At 50.0% G+C, this 18610-nt stretch overlaps 1 protein-coding gene across 2 annotated transcripts in view; it reads left to right on the top strand.

Moving 5' to 3' along the window:
• Positions 1 to 17164, top strand: part of NCAPH (non-SMC condensin I complex subunit H) — a 35758-nt gene extending 18594 nt beyond the window's left edge. For both annotated transcript variants that reach the window (XM_005891612.2, XM_014476955.2), the window contains exons 7-18: positions 1016 to 1205; positions 2608 to 2699; positions 3491 to 3696; positions 7725 to 7873; positions 8400 to 8503; positions 8812 to 8934; positions 11607 to 11717; positions 12937 to 13110; positions 13767 to 13880; positions 14215 to 14303; positions 14742 to 14817; positions 16656 to 17164. In XM_005891612.2, coding sequence (XP_005891674.2) covers positions 1016 to 1205; positions 2608 to 2699; positions 3491 to 3696; positions 7725 to 7873; positions 8400 to 8503; positions 8812 to 8934; positions 11607 to 11717; positions 12937 to 13110; positions 13767 to 13880; positions 14215 to 14303; positions 14742 to 14817; positions 16656 to 16715 — 1488 coding nt within the window. In that variant the 3' untranslated portion in view covers positions 16716 to 17164. The remainder of the gene's footprint in view (positions 1 to 1015; positions 1206 to 2607; positions 2700 to 3490; positions 3697 to 7724; positions 7874 to 8399; positions 8504 to 8811; positions 8935 to 11606; positions 11718 to 12936; positions 13111 to 13766; positions 13881 to 14214; positions 14304 to 14741; positions 14818 to 16655) is intronic.
• The last annotated feature ends 1446 nt before the right edge of the window (positions 17165 to 18610 follow it).

Raw genomic sequence — 18610 nt, 5'->3', positions numbered from 1 at the left:
CCTCTGGCCACACATGCCTGTGCGCCTGTGCCTGGCCCCATTCTGCTGTGGGGCTTGATGACACATGGTTATGCCCCTCCTGCACCCTGACCTCAGCCTTGGGGGTCTTCTGACCACCTCTCCCCTGTGTAACCCAGCCATCCAACCCTGATGACTCTGCCTGTCCTTTGCCTGATCTCTTATTTGGGTTCTTTCTTCCACATCTTTGAAAATATTGTTGTTCAGAGGATTGATGGGATTCTGTGAATCCCTCACAGAAACTTTTTATAAATCAGCTGAGTTTGTTGTGATAGCATTCTACTAGAGATAGATGTTCAAAAAGGTGACGGTGGACAGGCGTCCCTTGTGATCCAGGGGTTGAGAGTCTGCCTGTCAGTGCAGGGGACGTGAGTTCGATCCCTAGTCTGGGAAGGTTCCATATGCCGCGGAGCAGCTAAGCCCGTGCTCCATGACTACAGAGCCAGTGCTCTAGAGCTCTCCAGTCACCACCACTGAAACCCGCTCACCTAGAGCCCATGCTCCAGAACAAGAGAACCACTGCAATGAGAAGCCTGCGTGCAGCAATGAAGACCCAGCACAGCCAAATAAATAAAATCTTCACAGAGCCCACACGTGACTGTGGAGAGACCAGCAGAAGGTCCCTGTCCGGGAATACTGTGGGCAAGCCTGCGTGCAGCAATGAAGACCCAGCACAGCCAAATAAATAAAATCTTCACAGAGCCCACACTTGACTGTGCAGAGACCAGCAGAAGGTCCCTGTCTGGGAATACTGTGGGCAAGCCCGCTGGCCAGGTGTCAGCTTCTCACCACTCACTGTGTGCCTTTCTCCCTCCGAGCACACGCAGCCCTCCTTTTGAAGCAGGGGGGGCGGTTTTACCTGGTCGGTTGATCATGTGCAGAGACATTCTGATCCCGTAGATGCAGCTGCGCACGAGCAGGGTCCAGTGAATGGGGTTTCCTGTTTCCTTTGGCTGCGTCCCGTAACTCTGGGGGTCCCCTCTGTTTCTGCACTCAGGTCGACCCCATGTTCCAGAAGACGGCAGCCTCGTTTGACGAGTGTAGCACAGCAGGTGTGTTTCTCTCCACCCTCCACTGCCCAGACTACAGGAGCGAGCTGCTCTTCCCCGCCGACATCCAGACCCTCTCCAGCGGGGAGCCTCCCGAGCTGCCGGATTTGGGCTGGGTGGAAATGACCGACTTAAAAGGTGAGTCCAGTGCCGGCTCTTACCAGAGCAGTTCAGTCATCAGAGAGGTTTCTGTATATAACCATGGCTAGCAAGCCCACTGTGCTCTTGTGTTGCTTATTTACCCAGAAGGTTCCTCTGGAAAGACAAAGTGGGCTCTTTTTTTTTCAGGAGAAACTCACTTTTGGCTTCTCTGCAGCATGGAGTCTTGAACAGTAGTAGCCAGTGCTCATGGCTTATGTGTCCTAAGGCCTTCTGGTGCCCTGTGGGCCGCTGGTTCTCTGGAGGATGAGAGTTTGGACTTGGGAAAGGGGCTGTAAGAGACTTGCTGCACCAGAGGCCTTGTGTTCACGTGTTATTAACCCAGGGGACCCTGAGGAGAAAAGGGCTGTATGAACTGTCTTCAGAATCCCCCATGGTGGTCTGAGAACAGATCTGTCCTGCCGTCAGTCCCCTATACTGGCTTAGCAGTGGTTTCCGCAGCCCCCTGCCGCCCATCCAGCCTGTCCCCTCCCACTGCTGGGGGTCCTCTGAGGATGTGGTGGGCAGTGTGAAGGCCAGGCACTAGCGTGGGACAATTTTGTGGTACATGGAATTTATCCTCCCCTCTGCAGGACCACACCGATATTATGGTGCACATCCTCCTCCTGTCCTTGTCTAGAATTTGCTAAGAATTACTGGTTAGTACTAACAGTTGTCCAGGGGTGTGCACTCAAGTGGGGCTCTAATCCTGTGAGGTGGGTAATCTGTACCTAGTTTGGTCGTTGTTCAGTCACTAAGTCATGTTCAACTCCTTTGGGACCCCACGAGCTGCAGCCTGTCAGGCTTCTCTGTTCATGGAATTCTCCAGGCAAGAATACTGGAATGGGTAGCCATTCCCTTCTCCAGGGGTCTTCCTGACCCAGGGATCAAACCCACGTCTCCTGCATTGCAGGCAGATTCCTTACCTCTGAGCCATTAAGGAAGCCCGTACCAAGTTTATTTTGGGCTACAGTAAGTGCCACTGCACAATTGTCTGTGCAGTTAGTACGCTTTAAGGATGGGTTTTTGGTTTCCCAGCTCCAGCATGGGACACAGAGTCCATTCCAGAGTCAAAAAGTCTGTGCTTCAGGCTTCTGCTCTGGTGTTTTCCCGATTCATGGAACACCAGTGTGGAGCCTACCTCTGCCACTGGTGTGAGCCTGAGCACACGTCCTCTCCTGGGAGAGCGGTCAGCACACAGGTGGGTGGCCGGCCAGCCTCTGTCCGAGGACAGGAGGTGGCTGCACCGTGGCTGCGCCTCCCCCTCCATGGGGCTGCTCCCTGTCCGAGGACAGGAGGTGGCTGCGCCTCCCCCTCCCCGCGGCTGCTCCATCATCTCCAGGGGCTGAGGCACGTCTCCAGCCTGCTCTGATCCTTCTTTGTGATCTTCCTGTCCTCCCAGCGGCCCTGCAGCAGTGTGCGGAAGATCGCCAAATCTGCCCTTCCCTGGCCGGCTTCCAGTTCACTAAATGGGACAGTGAAGCACATAATGAGGTGTGGTCAATTTCTGGACTTCTAAGGGCCCTGGGCATTTCTCCAGCAGCTCGTGGTTTCAGTGAGATGGCCTGAGATGAGTTCTGCCCAGTGGGAACCAAAACTGTGGCATCATTTTTATTTAGCTGGCAGTAGTACAGAAAGTGTTTGCTTTGGCTCCTCTGTAGGGACTGAACACTGGGGCAGGGCTGGGAGTGGGGCTGTGCGCTGCCCTCTGCAGGCCCGTTAAACAGCTGGGAGTACCGTGTGGGGATCAGCTTCGTGTTTCTTCCTGTCTTCCCCCCAGGGGAAGGCAGTCCTTCCATTCCTGGGTGCACAGTCTTATCAGATTTACTCTCAAACATGGCTGTCCCAGTGGCTTCTGGTCTCAGGCTGCTGTCAAGCTCAAGGAATTTCCTGCTCGTCAGAGTTGAGTCCCTTGGCACAGAGTTTCCTGAGAAATTGTCATGTGTGAAGTTTTCCTCTATTTTTAGCCTGGCCCCCTTTAGTCTACTTACTACAACCTCCAAAATAAATGGTCTCCATGGAAAACTGTTTAAACATGGGGTTAAAGGATGCAGATTCCGGTTTTGTGTTTTACAAAATGTGCCTGACCACAATCCAGCTCCATCCTGTGCGCACAATATAAACTTCCTCAGCGCTCTGCTGTTGAGAGAACGCTGGCTCCGCGGAGGCGGGCGTGGGGAGGAAGGCACCTCCAGTGGGGCGGTCTCCCCGCAGTGGCGGGGTGGTGATGGGAGTGGGCTGGTGATGGGGATGTGGGGGACTGGGGAGCTCTCTGTCTCTTCCAGTCAGTGTCGGCCCTGGTGGACAAGTTTAAGAAGAAGGATCAGGTGTTTGACCTCGATGCTGAGGTGGAGGACAGTGACTGCGAGGACTTCCCCAACGGGCCCCTGGAGGATGACTTCGATGCCAATGATGAAGCAGACCAGACTGAAGCTGGGGATCGCACCGAGCTCAGGAGCTGGAAGGAGCCCTGCCAGGTTCAAAGCTGCCAGTAAGGCGCTCAGGGCCTCGGGAAGTGTTCCCATAGCAGTTCTCCCAGACGTCCTGCTGGGACAGTCCAATTTTGTCTCTGTGGTCTGCTAGGCTGGTGTGTCTTGTTACGCAGGCTGAGCCATTCTGACTCACGATGGAATCAATCTGCCTTGGAATACCGGCTCAGCCACTTGCTGGTCATAAGCCTGACATTTCAGGAGTCGATAAGCATGAGACTACGACATAAAAAGCTGGGCTATAGTAGCTCCTTTAGTGGCGGCTGTCATCACCACTTCCATTTTGGTAGCACGGACTGTGCTGCCTTTCAAGCCCCTGGACGTGGTCTGGCTTTTGGCTGAATCACTCCATCTCAGTTGTAGGCAGAAAACAGGCTTATGTATTGATTACTGAGAAAACGTGGGCCCGACCTAAAGGGCAGAGGGGTCTGAGCAGAGTTGGTTATCAGATTGGTAGACTGGGGATGAGCAAAGCAAGGGAAACTAAGGCAGCAGGTAAAATTGAGCATATGAGATTTAGGAGATGGTAGAATTGGTCTCTGATAATTTAGATTTTTGATTACTCTAGTAAGCGTCATAGGAAAATCTGGACTTGCTTTATCTTTATTATGTGTACTTACTAAATTAGGTTATGTTAATTTTGAGTGTGATCTGGAAGCAGGATCCCACAGTCCTGCTGTGTGAGGGCCTCTAACGGTCTTAAATGGGCCTGGGTATACCAGATTCCATGAGACTAGAACAGACAGACCTTCTGATGGCCCTGTGCCCATAGCAGCAGTTTGGCAAGTCGGGTCAGGGACAGCCCAGCTGGTTCAGAGTGGGTGAAACTGTACAAGTTGTCCAGCGTAATTCCCACCAAGGCAAAATTCCTTCAAGAGCCTTACTGAGTGTCCAGGCTGAGAGTGCTTTCTGGACTCACTTTGTTTGCCCGCATGGGGAATGATGAGGTCGACAGTGCCTCTTCAAATCTGAGAAGTCAGGGGGCTGTGTGGACTTCAAGGAAAAATTACCTCTGCCCCCCAGACCCTTTATAAACCGCCTCTCCTGGCGTGTGCTATTACCAACCTGTGGTTTTGTCCCTGTTCCCATCCTGTCTTCCGAGAAGTGAGCACTGGTAGGCAGATTGATGGGATGAGCTCTTTTAATGTCATTTTCAAAGGTCAGGGAAGAGCTGTCACTGTGTAAACAGTGAGGTGGCATCTGGGGAACTGAGGTAGCAGGGTTTTCCTCACTTCCGTTGTTATAACCATATAACCCATAGATGGTTATTTTGAACACATCTTGAACAAAAGTCTCCATTTCTCACCCCAGTTGGACAGAATAAAAGTTTAGACTCCATCCTGCCAAGTGCCTGCGTTAGGGGCACAGGGCTTAGGTTCTAGTCCAGGGTCTCGTCTGCCTTGAAATGCCTGCCCCTGGTCTGGTGCTGGCCTTTCCTGGGAGCTCAGCAAGTGTGTGAACTGAACTAGGCCCGACCCTGCCGCGGATGGCTGGGAGATGTGGGGCAAGCGGCCTCATCTTTGGGGTCTTTGTTTTCTCACCTGTAAAGTGAGTGATTGGGACCTGATGATAATATTAATAGTATTGTAGTATCTGATGTTTCCTGAGCTCCTGATTATTCTGATTGTGCCAGATACTCTGCCGGGTTCCTTACCTGCATATTTGACGTAATTTATATAATATATAAAAATAATGTCTTAATCCTTACAACAACCCTATAGGTCCTGTTACCCCATTTTACAGGTGAGGAAACGGGTTCAGAGAGGGTAAATAAAGGTGGAGCTGGGGAGTTACCCAGCACCCTTGACCAATCTGGCCGTATGTGATGACCTATAGGTGGAAGGCTCCACCCTGGGGCACTAACTCAGGAGTGTCTAAGGCCAGGAATGCCTCATAACTTTCCCAGAGCTGCTGGGGCTTGTGCAGTACGCAGGGCTGAAAACACAGTACTGAACTGCAGGGTCTTTAAGAGCTTCTCTAGTTCAAGGTGGGGTGGAGCGATGCCGAATTAGAAACACCAGTGCTTGCAGGAAGCCCTGTGTGACTGGTCCCTGGATGGCAGCCCTTTGACCGCCGTGCACGTCGTACATTAGTAAGGAGGTGACCGAGAAAGCGCTTCGTGACCTAGGGCTGCTCAGTTGCCCTCCATCTTCTGCAGCTGCGGGGCCGTGTACGCTCTCTGATCTCCTGGGTGCGTGCACTCACTGTGGTTAAAGGCCTCGCCCGTGGTCCAGCCCAGACCACAGCCTGCTCTGTGCTTGAAAGACTGAGGCCTTCTGCTGCATGCTGGCTGAGGTGCTAGGAGACGGTTGAGAGGAGACCTTCAACCTGCAGGTGTTCGTGCAGCACGACTGAGCTGGTGCTAAATTGAAGGAAGGACTGTGGTTGCGGTAGGCTGGGGTGGGGGTAGGAGAAATAAACACTTCCTCCAAAGGGGATGAAAGAAGCCTGACAGAGGGGTAGACTGGATCAGGCTGGTTGTTGAGTGGGGGAGTCAGGTGCCTGCCACATAGTACTGTGTTGTATTGAAAGAATTATTAAAAGCCTCCAGGGCCTCATCCAGTTCTGGCCCTCAGAAGAAGTCCGACTCTCAGAAGATAGGAGTCAAGCTCTTTATAGCTTTACCTCTAAGTTCCCAACAAACTGCCAGCTCAGCTGCCAGCATTTTGACAGACGAGGACCCGAGAATTTGAGTGGGGATGCTCCCAAAGCCACCTTCTCTCTCGCCCTGGGAGAAATACAGCAGAGTGCAGTGCAGTTATTACTTAACATAGGAAGGCAGTTACAGACTAGAAGTGGGGATTTTTTAGTGTATTTTAATTTTAAAAATTGTTTTCATTACACCTTAAATGTACAGGTACAGTTTACTGGATAAAATTTTAAAAAAAGATTCCATAGATGAAAGCAAAGTCCTTTTAAAGCTTTTATCTTATACCATAAGGTTTGATATAAAGGGGATTTATAGGTACGGCTCAGTACAGGTGAAAAGGTCGTCATTGTCTTTACCTTTAGAGGGCAGTACAGCAGCGCTAACAGGCTTTCTGACCTGGCAGGGCCTGTGGGTGAAACCTACCCGACACGTTTTAGTTACCTTGCAGAAAGGGCGAAACACCAGTCCAAAACTGCCATGCTGGATGGGCCAGTTAGACCCTTCATACACAGCAAGAAATACAATGTAGATGGTTTAACAGATAGGTTATTGTCCCCCAGTCATGTGGGAGACATAAATTAGTTGTTTTCACTTTCAGTAGGAACTACAGCAGTGTTAGCGGAGCCCTCGTTTATGGGAAGATGGTGAGCAAGAACTGTGACAGTCGTGTCATGTGGCCGGAAGCCTTGTGTGTAGAAAGACCCTGAGGCTGGGCTTCAGGGAATGGTGTCCAGTCCCCAGCTCTGGCATTTTACTAGCCATGTAGTCTTATACAAAAACTCAGTTTCTTTCTGTTTTCTTATCTCTCAAGTGGGTAAACTTGGATTTTATGAAGCACTTTGAAATATCCGAAGTACTTGCATAGATATGATCGTGTTGTTACAAAATGAAGAGAAGCAAAAGCACTGACTGAGTAAACTAAAGGATTACTAGTCATGTGTTTCGGAGAAGGCAATGGCAGCCCACTCCAGTACTGTTGCCCGGAAAATCCCATGGATGGAGGAGCCTGGTAGGCTGCAGTCCATGGGGTCGCTAAGAGTCGGACACGACTAAGCAACTTCACTTTCACTTTTCACTTTCACGCATTGGAGAAGGAAATGGCAACCCACTCCAGTGTTCTTGCCTGGAGAATCCCAGGGACGGGGGAGCCTGGTGGGCTGACGTCTATGGGTCGCACAGAGTCGGACACGACTGAAGCGACTTAGCAGTAGCAGCAGTGATGTGTTTATGTTGGGCTTACTCTTAGCATTGTTGCTCATTTGTGGAAAAGTAGTGTCTTCAGCTGGGTTGTATTCTGCTTTATGTGTAAATACACGATTGTATTGTCTATATCGACACACATATGACTGTACATATAAAAATGGATCTTATGCATTGCAGAGACGAAGTGATTCCCCTCGGGGACGGAGACATTTGGACCTTGTGTCCCCTTCTGTCCATGAAACCTGGAGAGTATTCCTACTTTAGCCCCCGCACCATGTCAATGTGGGCTGGCCCGGATCACTGGCGCTTTAGACCTCGACTTAAACGTATGTACTTCTAGACAGAACTGTTAAGAAGAGAAAGTGCAGATAACCAGCCAGTCTGCCTTTCAGCTCAGGATGGGAAAATGCCCATCAGTCTTGTACCTCCCAACAAGCTGTAGGAAATACACAAGATAAGCAGCCTCCTGGTTGGACAGGCAGTTGACCTGGCCCGGGATGAGGGATCAGTTAAGACTGAAGCCTCTAAGTGGGAAGGTCTGGAGGTGCCGAGTGAGTGACTGCATGGGTGCACGCTGCAGCCCCCTGAGGGGCTCCGCCAGCATTGTGACTTTTGTATTCTCTCTTTGAAAAGAAGTGATTAATTAGCGTACCTTTTATTGAGTGTTCTCAGCAGAAACAGAGATCGTAAGGATAAATATTGGGTATAAGATTTGCCTTTCCTAGTGCTGCTCCGACGCTCCGATACAAGTGCACTCTCGCGGTCAGTAGGGCTGTCAGGCAGAGTCGCAGGATGGGCAAATGAATGGGCCCGAGAGGCGAGCAGTGCTGACACGTGACTTCGTTTCTGCAGGTGACACTGCTTCACAATCAGAGCACAGAAAGAAGAGCTCAAAGGACTTTAAAATTGACTTTGACGATGATATTGACTTTGATGTACATTTTCGAAAAACAAAGGTTTGTGCTAGATTTATTATCCTTTGTGCTTTCACAAATTCTTTGCACTCCTCTTCCCCTTTCATCTGTGCTTTTTAAGAATTCATATAAATTTAACTCTTAGAGTAAATGGATAGTTTCATTCTTCCTCAGTCCCTGAAGGAATTGAAAGAGTCCCAGACTCAGTGGCAGAGAGACTCACAATGAATAATGTCTCACAGAATCACTCCTTTACACAGAAAGGGGAAGACTGTTGCAGCTGTATGTATATAGACCATTTTTATTAAAGATGCATAAAAACTACTTTTCTTTTTCTTTAAAATCAATAGGCTGTTACTGTTCTGACCAAGTTCACATTGGAGAACCAGAATTGGAGAGCCACCACCCTTCCTACAGATTTCCAGTATGAGACGGAAAATCTGGTCCAGCTGCATCTCAAACCAGGCACCAGGGTAAAGCTGCTCTTTGGTTCCCTGAGGTCATGCTGTCGTTGCACCCCTTCTTAGCCTCAGAGGTATCAGTGGCCAGTAGTGTGACCGTTGGTGCCTCTGAGGAAGAGCGTGTGAGGTGGGACTCGTCTGAGCCCAAGGCAGTTGCCAGGAGATGGCGTGGGGAGGGCAGAGCTGGAGGGTAATGCTGGCAGGACAGATGAAGTGCCTCACCTGCCTCGAACGCCGGACACTCTGGCCTACCTCCTCACGGGCAAGGGGGATGAACAGCGCTTTGTCCAGGTTTTACATGGCGTTGGTTACTCCTTGATTCTTTGATTCTCATTAGAGTTGTGGATTCAGAAGCCAGGTGCTCTCTCCAGCTCTCACAGCCTCCCCACGATCACGCCATACGCTCAAGCCTCCTGTGATGTGCGGGGGGTGCAGCTGCCAGTCCTCGGGCCCCCAGTGCTGCACAGCCTGCCTGCATTCCTTCCATGCCTATTCAGACGAGCGCTCTGGCTGCGCCGGTGTGCACCGCAGTCGCTGTTCGCTTCATTTGCCCGTGGCCCCCGGTGATGCTAAGCAGCAAGCCTGCACTCCTGTTGCCGGGGTAACCAGGCAGTGGGTCGTGCTCAGTCCCTTTTACCCGGACCCTCTGCTCATTTGCATTCCTGGTTGTTTTCATCTTTGCTGTCAAGTCTACAAACAGTTGATAGTTTCCTCTGCCTTATTTTACCTGTCTCTCCACAAGTCTTAATGATACATATACAGTTCCCTGAATTCACTCATATTGCACATTCTGTTCTTATAATTTAACACTGGTCATTTTCTTTCTAATCAGTACTGTTCAGTTAACAGAAATGCTCTTAAAAATGTGGAAAGAATGAATATGTTATATGTCAGTTAAACCTCAATTTAAAATAATGCAGAAGGAGAGACAGTCGCAGTAGCAGAAGCAGCCACGGCCACAGTCAGTGTCAGACACGCAGCTGTTTGCTCGAGTCAGAAACCAGAGCCCTGAGGTGGAGGGGCAGAGCCAGGCTGCTGGGGGGCGGAAGGAAGACAGCGAGACACCCCACCAAACTGACCCAGCCTCAGCCGCTTTCCTAGCCACAAGCCACAAGCCACCTCCTCCTCTCTCAAGCCATATGAACATTGAAGGGTGTGGCTTAGGTGGTAATTTGCATTTTCAGATGTGAAAATGGTTAAAACAAGGTCATTGCATCACTGCACTCCAGGAATTGTCTTTTTTGTATTTTGTGTGTTTTTTCCCATCATTGTTTCTTAGAGAGGAAAGAATTCTTGCTTCTGATTATCCACAGGAACAAATTTCCCTTCATGTTTATCAGGGCAGGCAGGCAGAAGCCCAGGATTCCTCACCTCTTCTTTCCAGGAGAGCAACACTAGAAAAGTGACTATTAAATAGCAGAAAGTAGACACCAAATGATTATTAAGCAAACACCCAATCTGGATAAAGACTATACAGGTCAACCACCCATTCTCTTTAATATCTTAAAGAGCAATGTTAATAGCAGCCAGGGAATACATGAGGGGTCTCACATACCCTTCCTGAAACATTTCTAATAGACTATGGACAATTTAGAGTGTGTTGAGAGTATTCCACACAGGGAGGGATTTAGAAATCATCATATGAAGAAAAGTGGGAGAAAGTGGGTAATTCTTAATAAAAATCTGTTGTTTATTTTTGGATTTGTATTATAAAAACATTGAGGTTTGGGGGCTACTTTTGGAGTATATAATTATATTATGTTATACTAAAATATTCAGTGTGCTTCTGTAAACTGTACACACCTTTAATCTCATGTCCTCCACCCCAGAGACACACCCTAGATGAAGATCAGTGCCCTAAAGGCCTGAAAATCTGGAGGGCTGTGGTGGACAGGCACTCCCAGGAGAGGAGGCAGACTTGTTCTGTGAGACCCCTTGAAGGTGGTTCTTGGCCCTTGGGTGTGGTGCAGAAAGGAGGGCTGCTGGGGAGCAGTCACGGCCCAGGAGTGGGACTGGCTGCTTGAGAGTTACAACAGGGAGTGAGTGTTCTGTCAAAACTAGTCAATAAGCAGCCACAAGTAGACTTCGTTTCAGATAGGCGTAGGTGGTTTTGTTTTTAGTGAAGGAACATGTTTTCAAATAAATTTGTGGGCAGACCTAATTGTGGCTTGGCTGCTTCTGCATCTTTGGGATAGCTGGCAGCTAGGAGCCCTGCTGCCCTGGGCTTTCTCTAGAGTGGAGTTGGGCGGTGAGTTAGAAGTGGACTGGGTGAGGTGATTTTCCAGGACCCTAATGTTCTGGGATGTGCATTGTTGGAACTAAGGTCATCTCCCCAGCCTAGTCTGCTGCTACTGTTAAGTCGCTTCAGTCGTGTCCGACTCTGCGATCCCATAGACGGAAGCCCACCAGGCTCCCCCGTCCCTGGGATTCTCCAGGCAAGAGTACTGGAGTGGGTTTCCATTTCCTTCTCCAATGCATGAAAGTGAAAAGTGAAAGGGAAGTCTCTCAGTCGTGTCCGACTCTTAGCGACCCCATGGACTGCAGCCTACCAGGCTCCTCCGTCCATGGGATTTTCCAGGCAAGAGTACTGGAGTGGGGTGCCATTGCCTTCTCCGAAGGCTAGCCTAGTCTACTAGCTGCTTTTCTAGAAATTGCTCTCTGAAGCTGTACTTTGCTCCATTCAGTTACTGAAGGTGGCCCAAGGTCAGAAGGCAGGGACCGAGCATTGTGAAGAAATTGGAAACTACGATTACAACAACCCTAACGACACCTCCAACTTCTGCCCTGGGTTACAGGTAAGCAGGGGCAAGCATTCTGTCCTCTTTTCGGCAGGGTCTCTGCCTCCCTTGTCCTTTCCTGTAGGCAGAAGGCTGCAGGACATTCTGATCCGGTAGGGGTCTGTGTGTGCTTGCCCTGCCCCAAGCTTCAGAACTGAGCAGAGCCGGGGAGCAGCCGGACCTCGGCCTGCCTCACGCTGAGCTCTGCACGCAGGAGAAAAGCGGACATAGTCCAGTCAACGTGTGGATGGAGTGTTCATCCTGTACAAAGCACTTAGCTTGGCTATTTTCAGATTTCAAAGGAAAAGAAACGCTCTTCCCACTCAGGAACTAAAGTTTTGGGTGGGGAGACAAAACGCATAGACGTGTGATGCCAGTGTGTTCTAACGGGGAAAAGGTATATGGAGTGGATCTCAGGAGACCACGTTATAGCCCTGATTGTGGTTCACACATTGTGAACTTGTACAAACTGCTCCCCCTCTTTAGATCTTGCTTAGACTAGATAATCTCAGAATCCCTTCTGTGACTCTCTGAATGAGATAGCCTGACAGAGGGGGAGATATTAGACCCCATGTGTTCCTGAGAATGAGGAGAGGAGAAAGAATAGGAAGAACAGTTTATTTACTGTACTTTCTTTCTTGGAAGAGAGTTAGCTTTTTATATTATATTTTTATTTATAGTTTTTTATATTATATTTATTATATTTTATATTATTTTTTATATTTTTATTTATATATTACTTTTTATTTATATTTTAGTGAAAATCTAGTTGGCCACTTGACCAGTGCTCCTCAAACTTAGTGTACGTAAGAATCACTGGGAGAGCCTATTAAAAAACCACCTCCTAGGCCCCACCCAGAGATCTGGTCTGTTTCTGCTGGGCTCAGTCCAAGAATGTCTTTGTCACCAGCTCCCAGCAGGACCCCTGCCGCTGGCCAGCTGGCAGGTCAGGTCTCTGGGGTTTCAGGAATGCTTTCTGTAAAAGGAGATCCTAAACTGTTTAGAGACAAAGGACGCTGTGGTGATGACCGTGTTCCTTTGAACTCTCACTGCAGAGGTCTTAGTTAACAGATGCCTCCCTAGTACCGTCTTTGCACAACAGGAAGATGACTAGAGGACCTCGAAGCCCATGACCTCTCAGGTGCTCTGTTCTTGCTGGGTATGGGATCTGTTGCAAAGCTGTTTCTGAGCCCCTCACACAGCTCTGCCTAACTTGAAGAGCTATTTCCTTGCCCAGGCCGCTGACAGCGATTATGAAGAGTCTGATGACTTATTTGAGGGACCAGGTGGAACCCTTGGCCATTCTGACCATCCACCTGCGACCACACAAGACAGCAACGAGGCATCTGAGGCCCACGGGTTGGACATCACCACTTACAGGGAGTCAAATCTGGTAGCTGAGCCTCAGAAGGTAAAGACGAAGCCAGGAGTTACAGCCGATGTTGTTTGCCTGAGAGCTGCTTAATTTGCCTCTTACATGAGAATCGTATTAGTCTGAGCTTGATTTTTTTTTTTTTTTTTCCTTCTTGACTTTAACCCATTACTCTCTAAGTGGCTGATTCTTAAATAAGGCTGTAGAGAATGGGCTGATACCGATTATGTTTGTGTGGAACCAGCCGTCTCTCCAAAGATTGTGGTAAACCATATGACTAGGGACAAGCCTGCTGTGCACGCGCAGTACGCGAGTGAAGCCTGCAGAAAGAGAAGTGGGCTGGGTAAGGGCAGGTGTAGCTTTGGAAAATCTAGACCAGATTCAACTCACATAAAGTTAACATGTATCAAGCATCTGTTCCATACCAAAATGGCAGGCTTGGTGCTTTTATATATATTTGATTCACTTTTCTCTTTTACACTGCAATTCCAGGGTACCCTTAATGAAGACTGTACTTGATCAAAAAGAAATTATCAGTAGATTGAAATGAGGGACTCTATTTTAATACGTCCAAAGAAAGCTCAAACTTGGTAGTGTAAACTAGGTTTATTCATTATTTCATCTCCAGACTTTTTCAAAGAGCTGATGGTAAATGCTTCTTCTGCTTAGTTTTACTTGTCACATACCGTTCTCAGGTAAATAAAATTGAAATTCAGTATGCCAAGACTGCCAAAAAGATGGACATGAAGAAGCTGAAGCAGAGCATGTGGAGTCTGCTGACGGAGACCCCCAAGCAGGCAGATGCAGAGGTAACGGGTTTCTCTCTCTGGTGCTCGGCACCGAGGCGGGCGCGGCTCGTGTCTGTGCGCCAGCTTCAGTAGCGCCAACCTGAAAAGCAGTTGTTCAGCAATACAAGGACGACATCAGACCTCCGAAACGGAAGTGGACCAAGTGTGTGAACCGGCGGGTCACACGGAAGGTGGTACAGATGGATCTTTTTTCTTCCAAATGCACCAAAGAAATTGTTTCGGTTTCATTCCAATGCAGGCTTTCCTTTTTCGAGTTCCAGCTTCATAGGTTTACGTTGCTGTCAAAAAGTAAACTGGGCCCATTCTGATCCCGGAGTGTCCTTTCCTCTGTCAGGTAAACCACAGTGAGGATGGAGAAGCAGGACCCCTTGAGGAGGGGCCTGACAAGAAACTCAGCAGTCTCACAAAGGACCTGCAGAAGAGGTGTGTGCGTGCCGCAGACGGCCCTGCCCCCCGCCTCAGCGCTCCTCACCCCTGCCCTCCTCACCCCTGCCCTCCTCACCCCTCCCCTCCTCACCCCTCCCGCTCCTCCCCAAGTTGTTGGTGTAACAGAGCCCCCCTCCACACAGGACATGCCATTTTCACACTTCTTGCAGTTTTTCCATTCCTTCTCTGCATTGATAAATGAGTTAAGGTAGCCCACCTTTAAAAAAGGCATTTTTCTGTACCAGTGGCTGGAATAGAACAGGAAATATTTCCAAATAAGAAACTGGAAAAACCTGCTTCTAAAAGGCATCTGAAATATTTCTTTGTTTCCCATTAGTTTATTCACTAGGCATGTGTATTCATACTTGATGAAAGTGCCTTTGTTCCTGGAGTTGCAGTGACAGCTAAATACTTCCTGGCCTTTCTCTTTCACAGCCTGCCTCCCCTTATGGCTCAGAACCTCTCCATACCTCTGGCCTTTGCGTGCCTCCTACATTTAGCCAATGAGAAGGTAGGTAGACCTGGTAAGCATGGACTATTACAGTCTGCCTACAGGAGCTTTTTATGGGATAACTTAAGTGCAGTGACTTACATAGTACCTACCTTCAACCCAGAGCATTAACCAGATACTGAAAAATTGCTGAGAAAAAAGGCCAACATGTATGAGTAGAGATGAAAATTACGAGGAGGATCCCAGTGGGAAAATTTTAGATGTTGAAGTTGTGATCTGTCGGTTCCCAACTTGAAAACACGTAAGGTGCTTTTACATCACTGGGCGTCAAAGGCCAGATCCTTCCAGTGTGAAAGTCAGGACAGGTGGGCACCGTGGTGGAGAAAAGGGGAGCGAGGAGGCAGCAAGGAAACAGACGCTGAAGGAGAGCTGACTGAGCAGAGTGGCCGTGGGGCAGTCACTGCGGAGCTGGCCGGACCTGTCTTCCCAGTGGACGCTTCCAGGAGGCAGGCGCCCCAGTGAAGCAGCCGGCAAGCCTGGGCACTTGGTGCTGCCTGAAGTGTGGTGTCCTCTCGTGTGCCCAGGACACGGCTGGGCTGTAGCACAAGCCGTGATCTTCACCAGGGCTGGAGCTAGACGCCTTCATGGTGTCACTGCCAGCTTCCCTCGTGGACGTTGGTGCTGTGGGCTCCCCCTTGGGTGTGTTCTCCCAGCCCAGCCAGGCCCCCGAAACACAGTGCCACCCCCGAAGCTCAGAAGCACCCTGAGTCCAGATTCTGAAGGTGTGAGCGACTCCACCACTGAGCCAGCTGGAGGGTCAGCGCTGGCTAGGGCCTCGTGTCTGCTTGAGAGCGAGGCTTCATTACCCTCCCTCGACTCCCAGGCGGCCGGGGCCGGGCAGACAGTGCTGGGAAGCGCGAGCGACTGCAGGCTTCACTGGGTCCGCATGCTCTGCCACCGCTTCGCCCGCAGCAGCAGAGACAGCTTTGCTTGCTTTGCTATGATCAGATTTCTCCAAGGGGCCCTGGAGTGCTCAGCATTGGAAGAATCGGGAGGTGTTCCCAGACCAGCACCTGCTGGGCTGGCCTTTGGACTGTTTGAGGAGATCTCACTGGCAGCACTGGCTGACAGCTACCAGATAATCCCCAGGGATCCACGGTGACTCAGAGCTTAAGCGCCACCAAGACAGGTCTCACACCTTGTGCCAGAGCATGGCGCTGGTGCGGTCAGCCTCCTCCCAGCCTCTCATCCCATCTGGGCTCCTCACCAGCCCCTAGTCACGAGCTGCCCCTCGGCCGTCATGGGGGAGGCGAGGTGTGTGCTCTCCATCTTTCGCAGGGGAAGGTGTGCCTGGAAAGGGGTGTGTGGTCCGGGTACAGTTAGGCCTCCGTGTGCCAAGGGGCTGCTGACAGCTGTTTAGCCCTGGGGGGACAGCTGCCTAGGGTTGGTGGAAGATCCATGAGGTGGGAGGGTCCAAGAGGAAGTGGGAGGCAGAAAAAGGCCTGTGCAGAGATGGGAGAGAGAGAGCGGTGTCAGGGCATCACCCAGGGGGAGGTTTCGGGCAGGGCAGGAAGGCCACGCATGGATGGGGCTGACGTGCCTGTGCCGTGGCCCCTGGTGGGCTCCCTGTCGCTTCCCCCAGTCTCCCAGCTCAGCCGTTGGTCCTTTACAGAGATTGTCGCAGGAGCCAGGCTTGCATTTTGCTTTCCTTCCAGCAGTCGACAGAGCTTTGGAGCCAGCTTTTTCATGCAGGTTACAGTCGCTGTTGACAGTGTCACTTATAAGCACGGGGACAAGCCTGGTTCTTTGTGGTTACCACCTTTGTTACCTCCAAGTTTGGTTTCTGGTTCCTGTATCTTCTGTGCACTAGCGTTCACCTGTGTTTGATCTTCCTTCAGAATCTGAAGCTGGAAGGAACCAAGGATCTTTCGGATGTTCTGGTGTGGCAGGAGGACTGAGCTCGTGGGGCGCTCCTCACTCCCAGTGACCAGGATGCCCACACTTGGGGCTGAGATGCCAGGGGTTCGAGGCGAGGCTGCCGTGACTGCCTTCTCCCAGCGCACCTTCTCCCCTTCACTGTCTGCGAACCAGCTCCCTGACCAACTCTGTCCTTGATCGAAATTTTCTGTTCTGTGGTGACCACCTAGGAGGGAAGAGAGGGCAAGGATACCGTCCCTGATTACGGAAACAGTGTCCACTCTTCGTACCCAAGTAGTTTGTCTCCTCCATTGCTCTGTTCTCCATACTTTATTCTTGTAGAAAAGAATTCCCCAGTAGGACTTGTCCTTGAATAGCTACCAAAACCTTGTATATAAAGCATATATACACCATATATATGCTTATGAGTGTGTATATAAGCTTAAAAATAAAATCCTTTGATAATTTGTTTTACAAACTAGCTGAATGCCCACTACATAAGTATCAGACCTGGTTTTAACACTTGTTTGGTATCAGGCAGGAAATTCTTAAGGGCTGAGGTGATCTGTCTTGTAGAATAGGGGTTTCAAGATTGGGTCCATTGAGGGGCTTCCCTGGGGGTCCAGTGGTTAAGAATCCACCTTGCAGCGTAAGGGACACTGGTTCAATTCCTGGTCCGGGAAGATCCCACATGCCGCAGGGCACTAAGCCTGTGCACCACAACTGCTGAGCTCCCAACCACAGCTGAAGCCTGCACACCCAGAGCCATGCTCCACAATGAGAAGCCGGGCACTGCAGTGACGAGTAGCCCCTGATTGCTGCAACTAGAGAAAAACCCAGTCCATCAACAAAGACCAGCACAGCCACAAGTAAAACAGATTTGCTTTAAAAAAAAAAAGATTGGTTCTCTTGGGCCTATAGTTCTGCTAGAGGGTGATAAGAGTAAAAATTTCCAACATTTACTAAGTGACTACTAAGTACTTTCTGTGGCTGACTTTTCAGCCTTTTCAGAATCCCCTGTGAGGAACATCCTGTTAAGTATTATCCCTCCCACTTTACAGAGGAGAGACAGGTACACGAAGAGAAAGTAACGCACGTGGGAGAAGACGGCCAACTGCCGAGACCTTGGCCTTGAGCCAGGAAGTCTGCTTTTAGATCTTTATTATTAGCTACTATGCTCCACGTGCTCATGTCACAGGCTCCATACTTGGAGATGTTGATCCAAATACTTGTATCCTTGGCAGGTCCTGGGTCTCTGCCAGAGCACCCTGTCACCATCCATGGGGTAAATAGCTTGGATGTTCGGTCAGAAGCAGTGAAGGATGTGCCTGGTGATTACTCCTGATAATAACTTGCTCCTAAACCCCAAAGCACACAAAACAAAAACCAGTCCCAGGATTTTCCTGGCAGTCCTGTGGTTAAGACTTCACCTTCTAATGCAGAGGGTGTGGGTTTGATCCCTGGTCGGGGAGCTGAGATCCCACATGCCTCATAACCAAGAAACCAAAACAAGATAGAAACAATATTGTTAACAAATTCAGTAAAGACTTTAAAAACGGTCCACATAAAAAATCTTAAGCCAATCCCGTCTCCCGAGGAATGTACTTTCCAAATTGTGTCCAAGATACCACCCAGGCTGCCGAATGGAGAGGTTTAGACCCGTGGACGTGCTTCAGGAGGAAAAGCAGTGCTGAGTGAGAATCCACACCCCATCCTGGGCCAAAGCCGCAGCACCTCTCTCCAGGTCTGGGGAGCGCCCGTCCTCTCACTGCGATCGCCAGCCAAGCCCCTCCTGTGTCCAGCACACATCTCTGTCGTGGGGCCTGGCCAGGGCCTGTCGTTCAGTTGCTAAGTTGTGTCTGACTCTGCAACCCCATGGATTGCAGCATGCCAAGCCTCCCTGTCCCTCACAGAGTTTGCCCAAGTTCATGTCCGT

Source organism: Bos mutus, chromosome 11 (assembly GCF_027580195.1).
Source record: "Bos mutus isolate GX-2022 chromosome 11, NWIPB_WYAK_1.1, whole genome shotgun sequence".
Taxonomy (NCBI): Eukaryota; Metazoa; Chordata; class Mammalia; order Artiodactyla; family Bovidae; genus Bos; species Bos mutus.
Note: the sequence above shows the minus strand (reverse complement) of the source record. Positions and strands in the feature narration are given on the sequence as shown.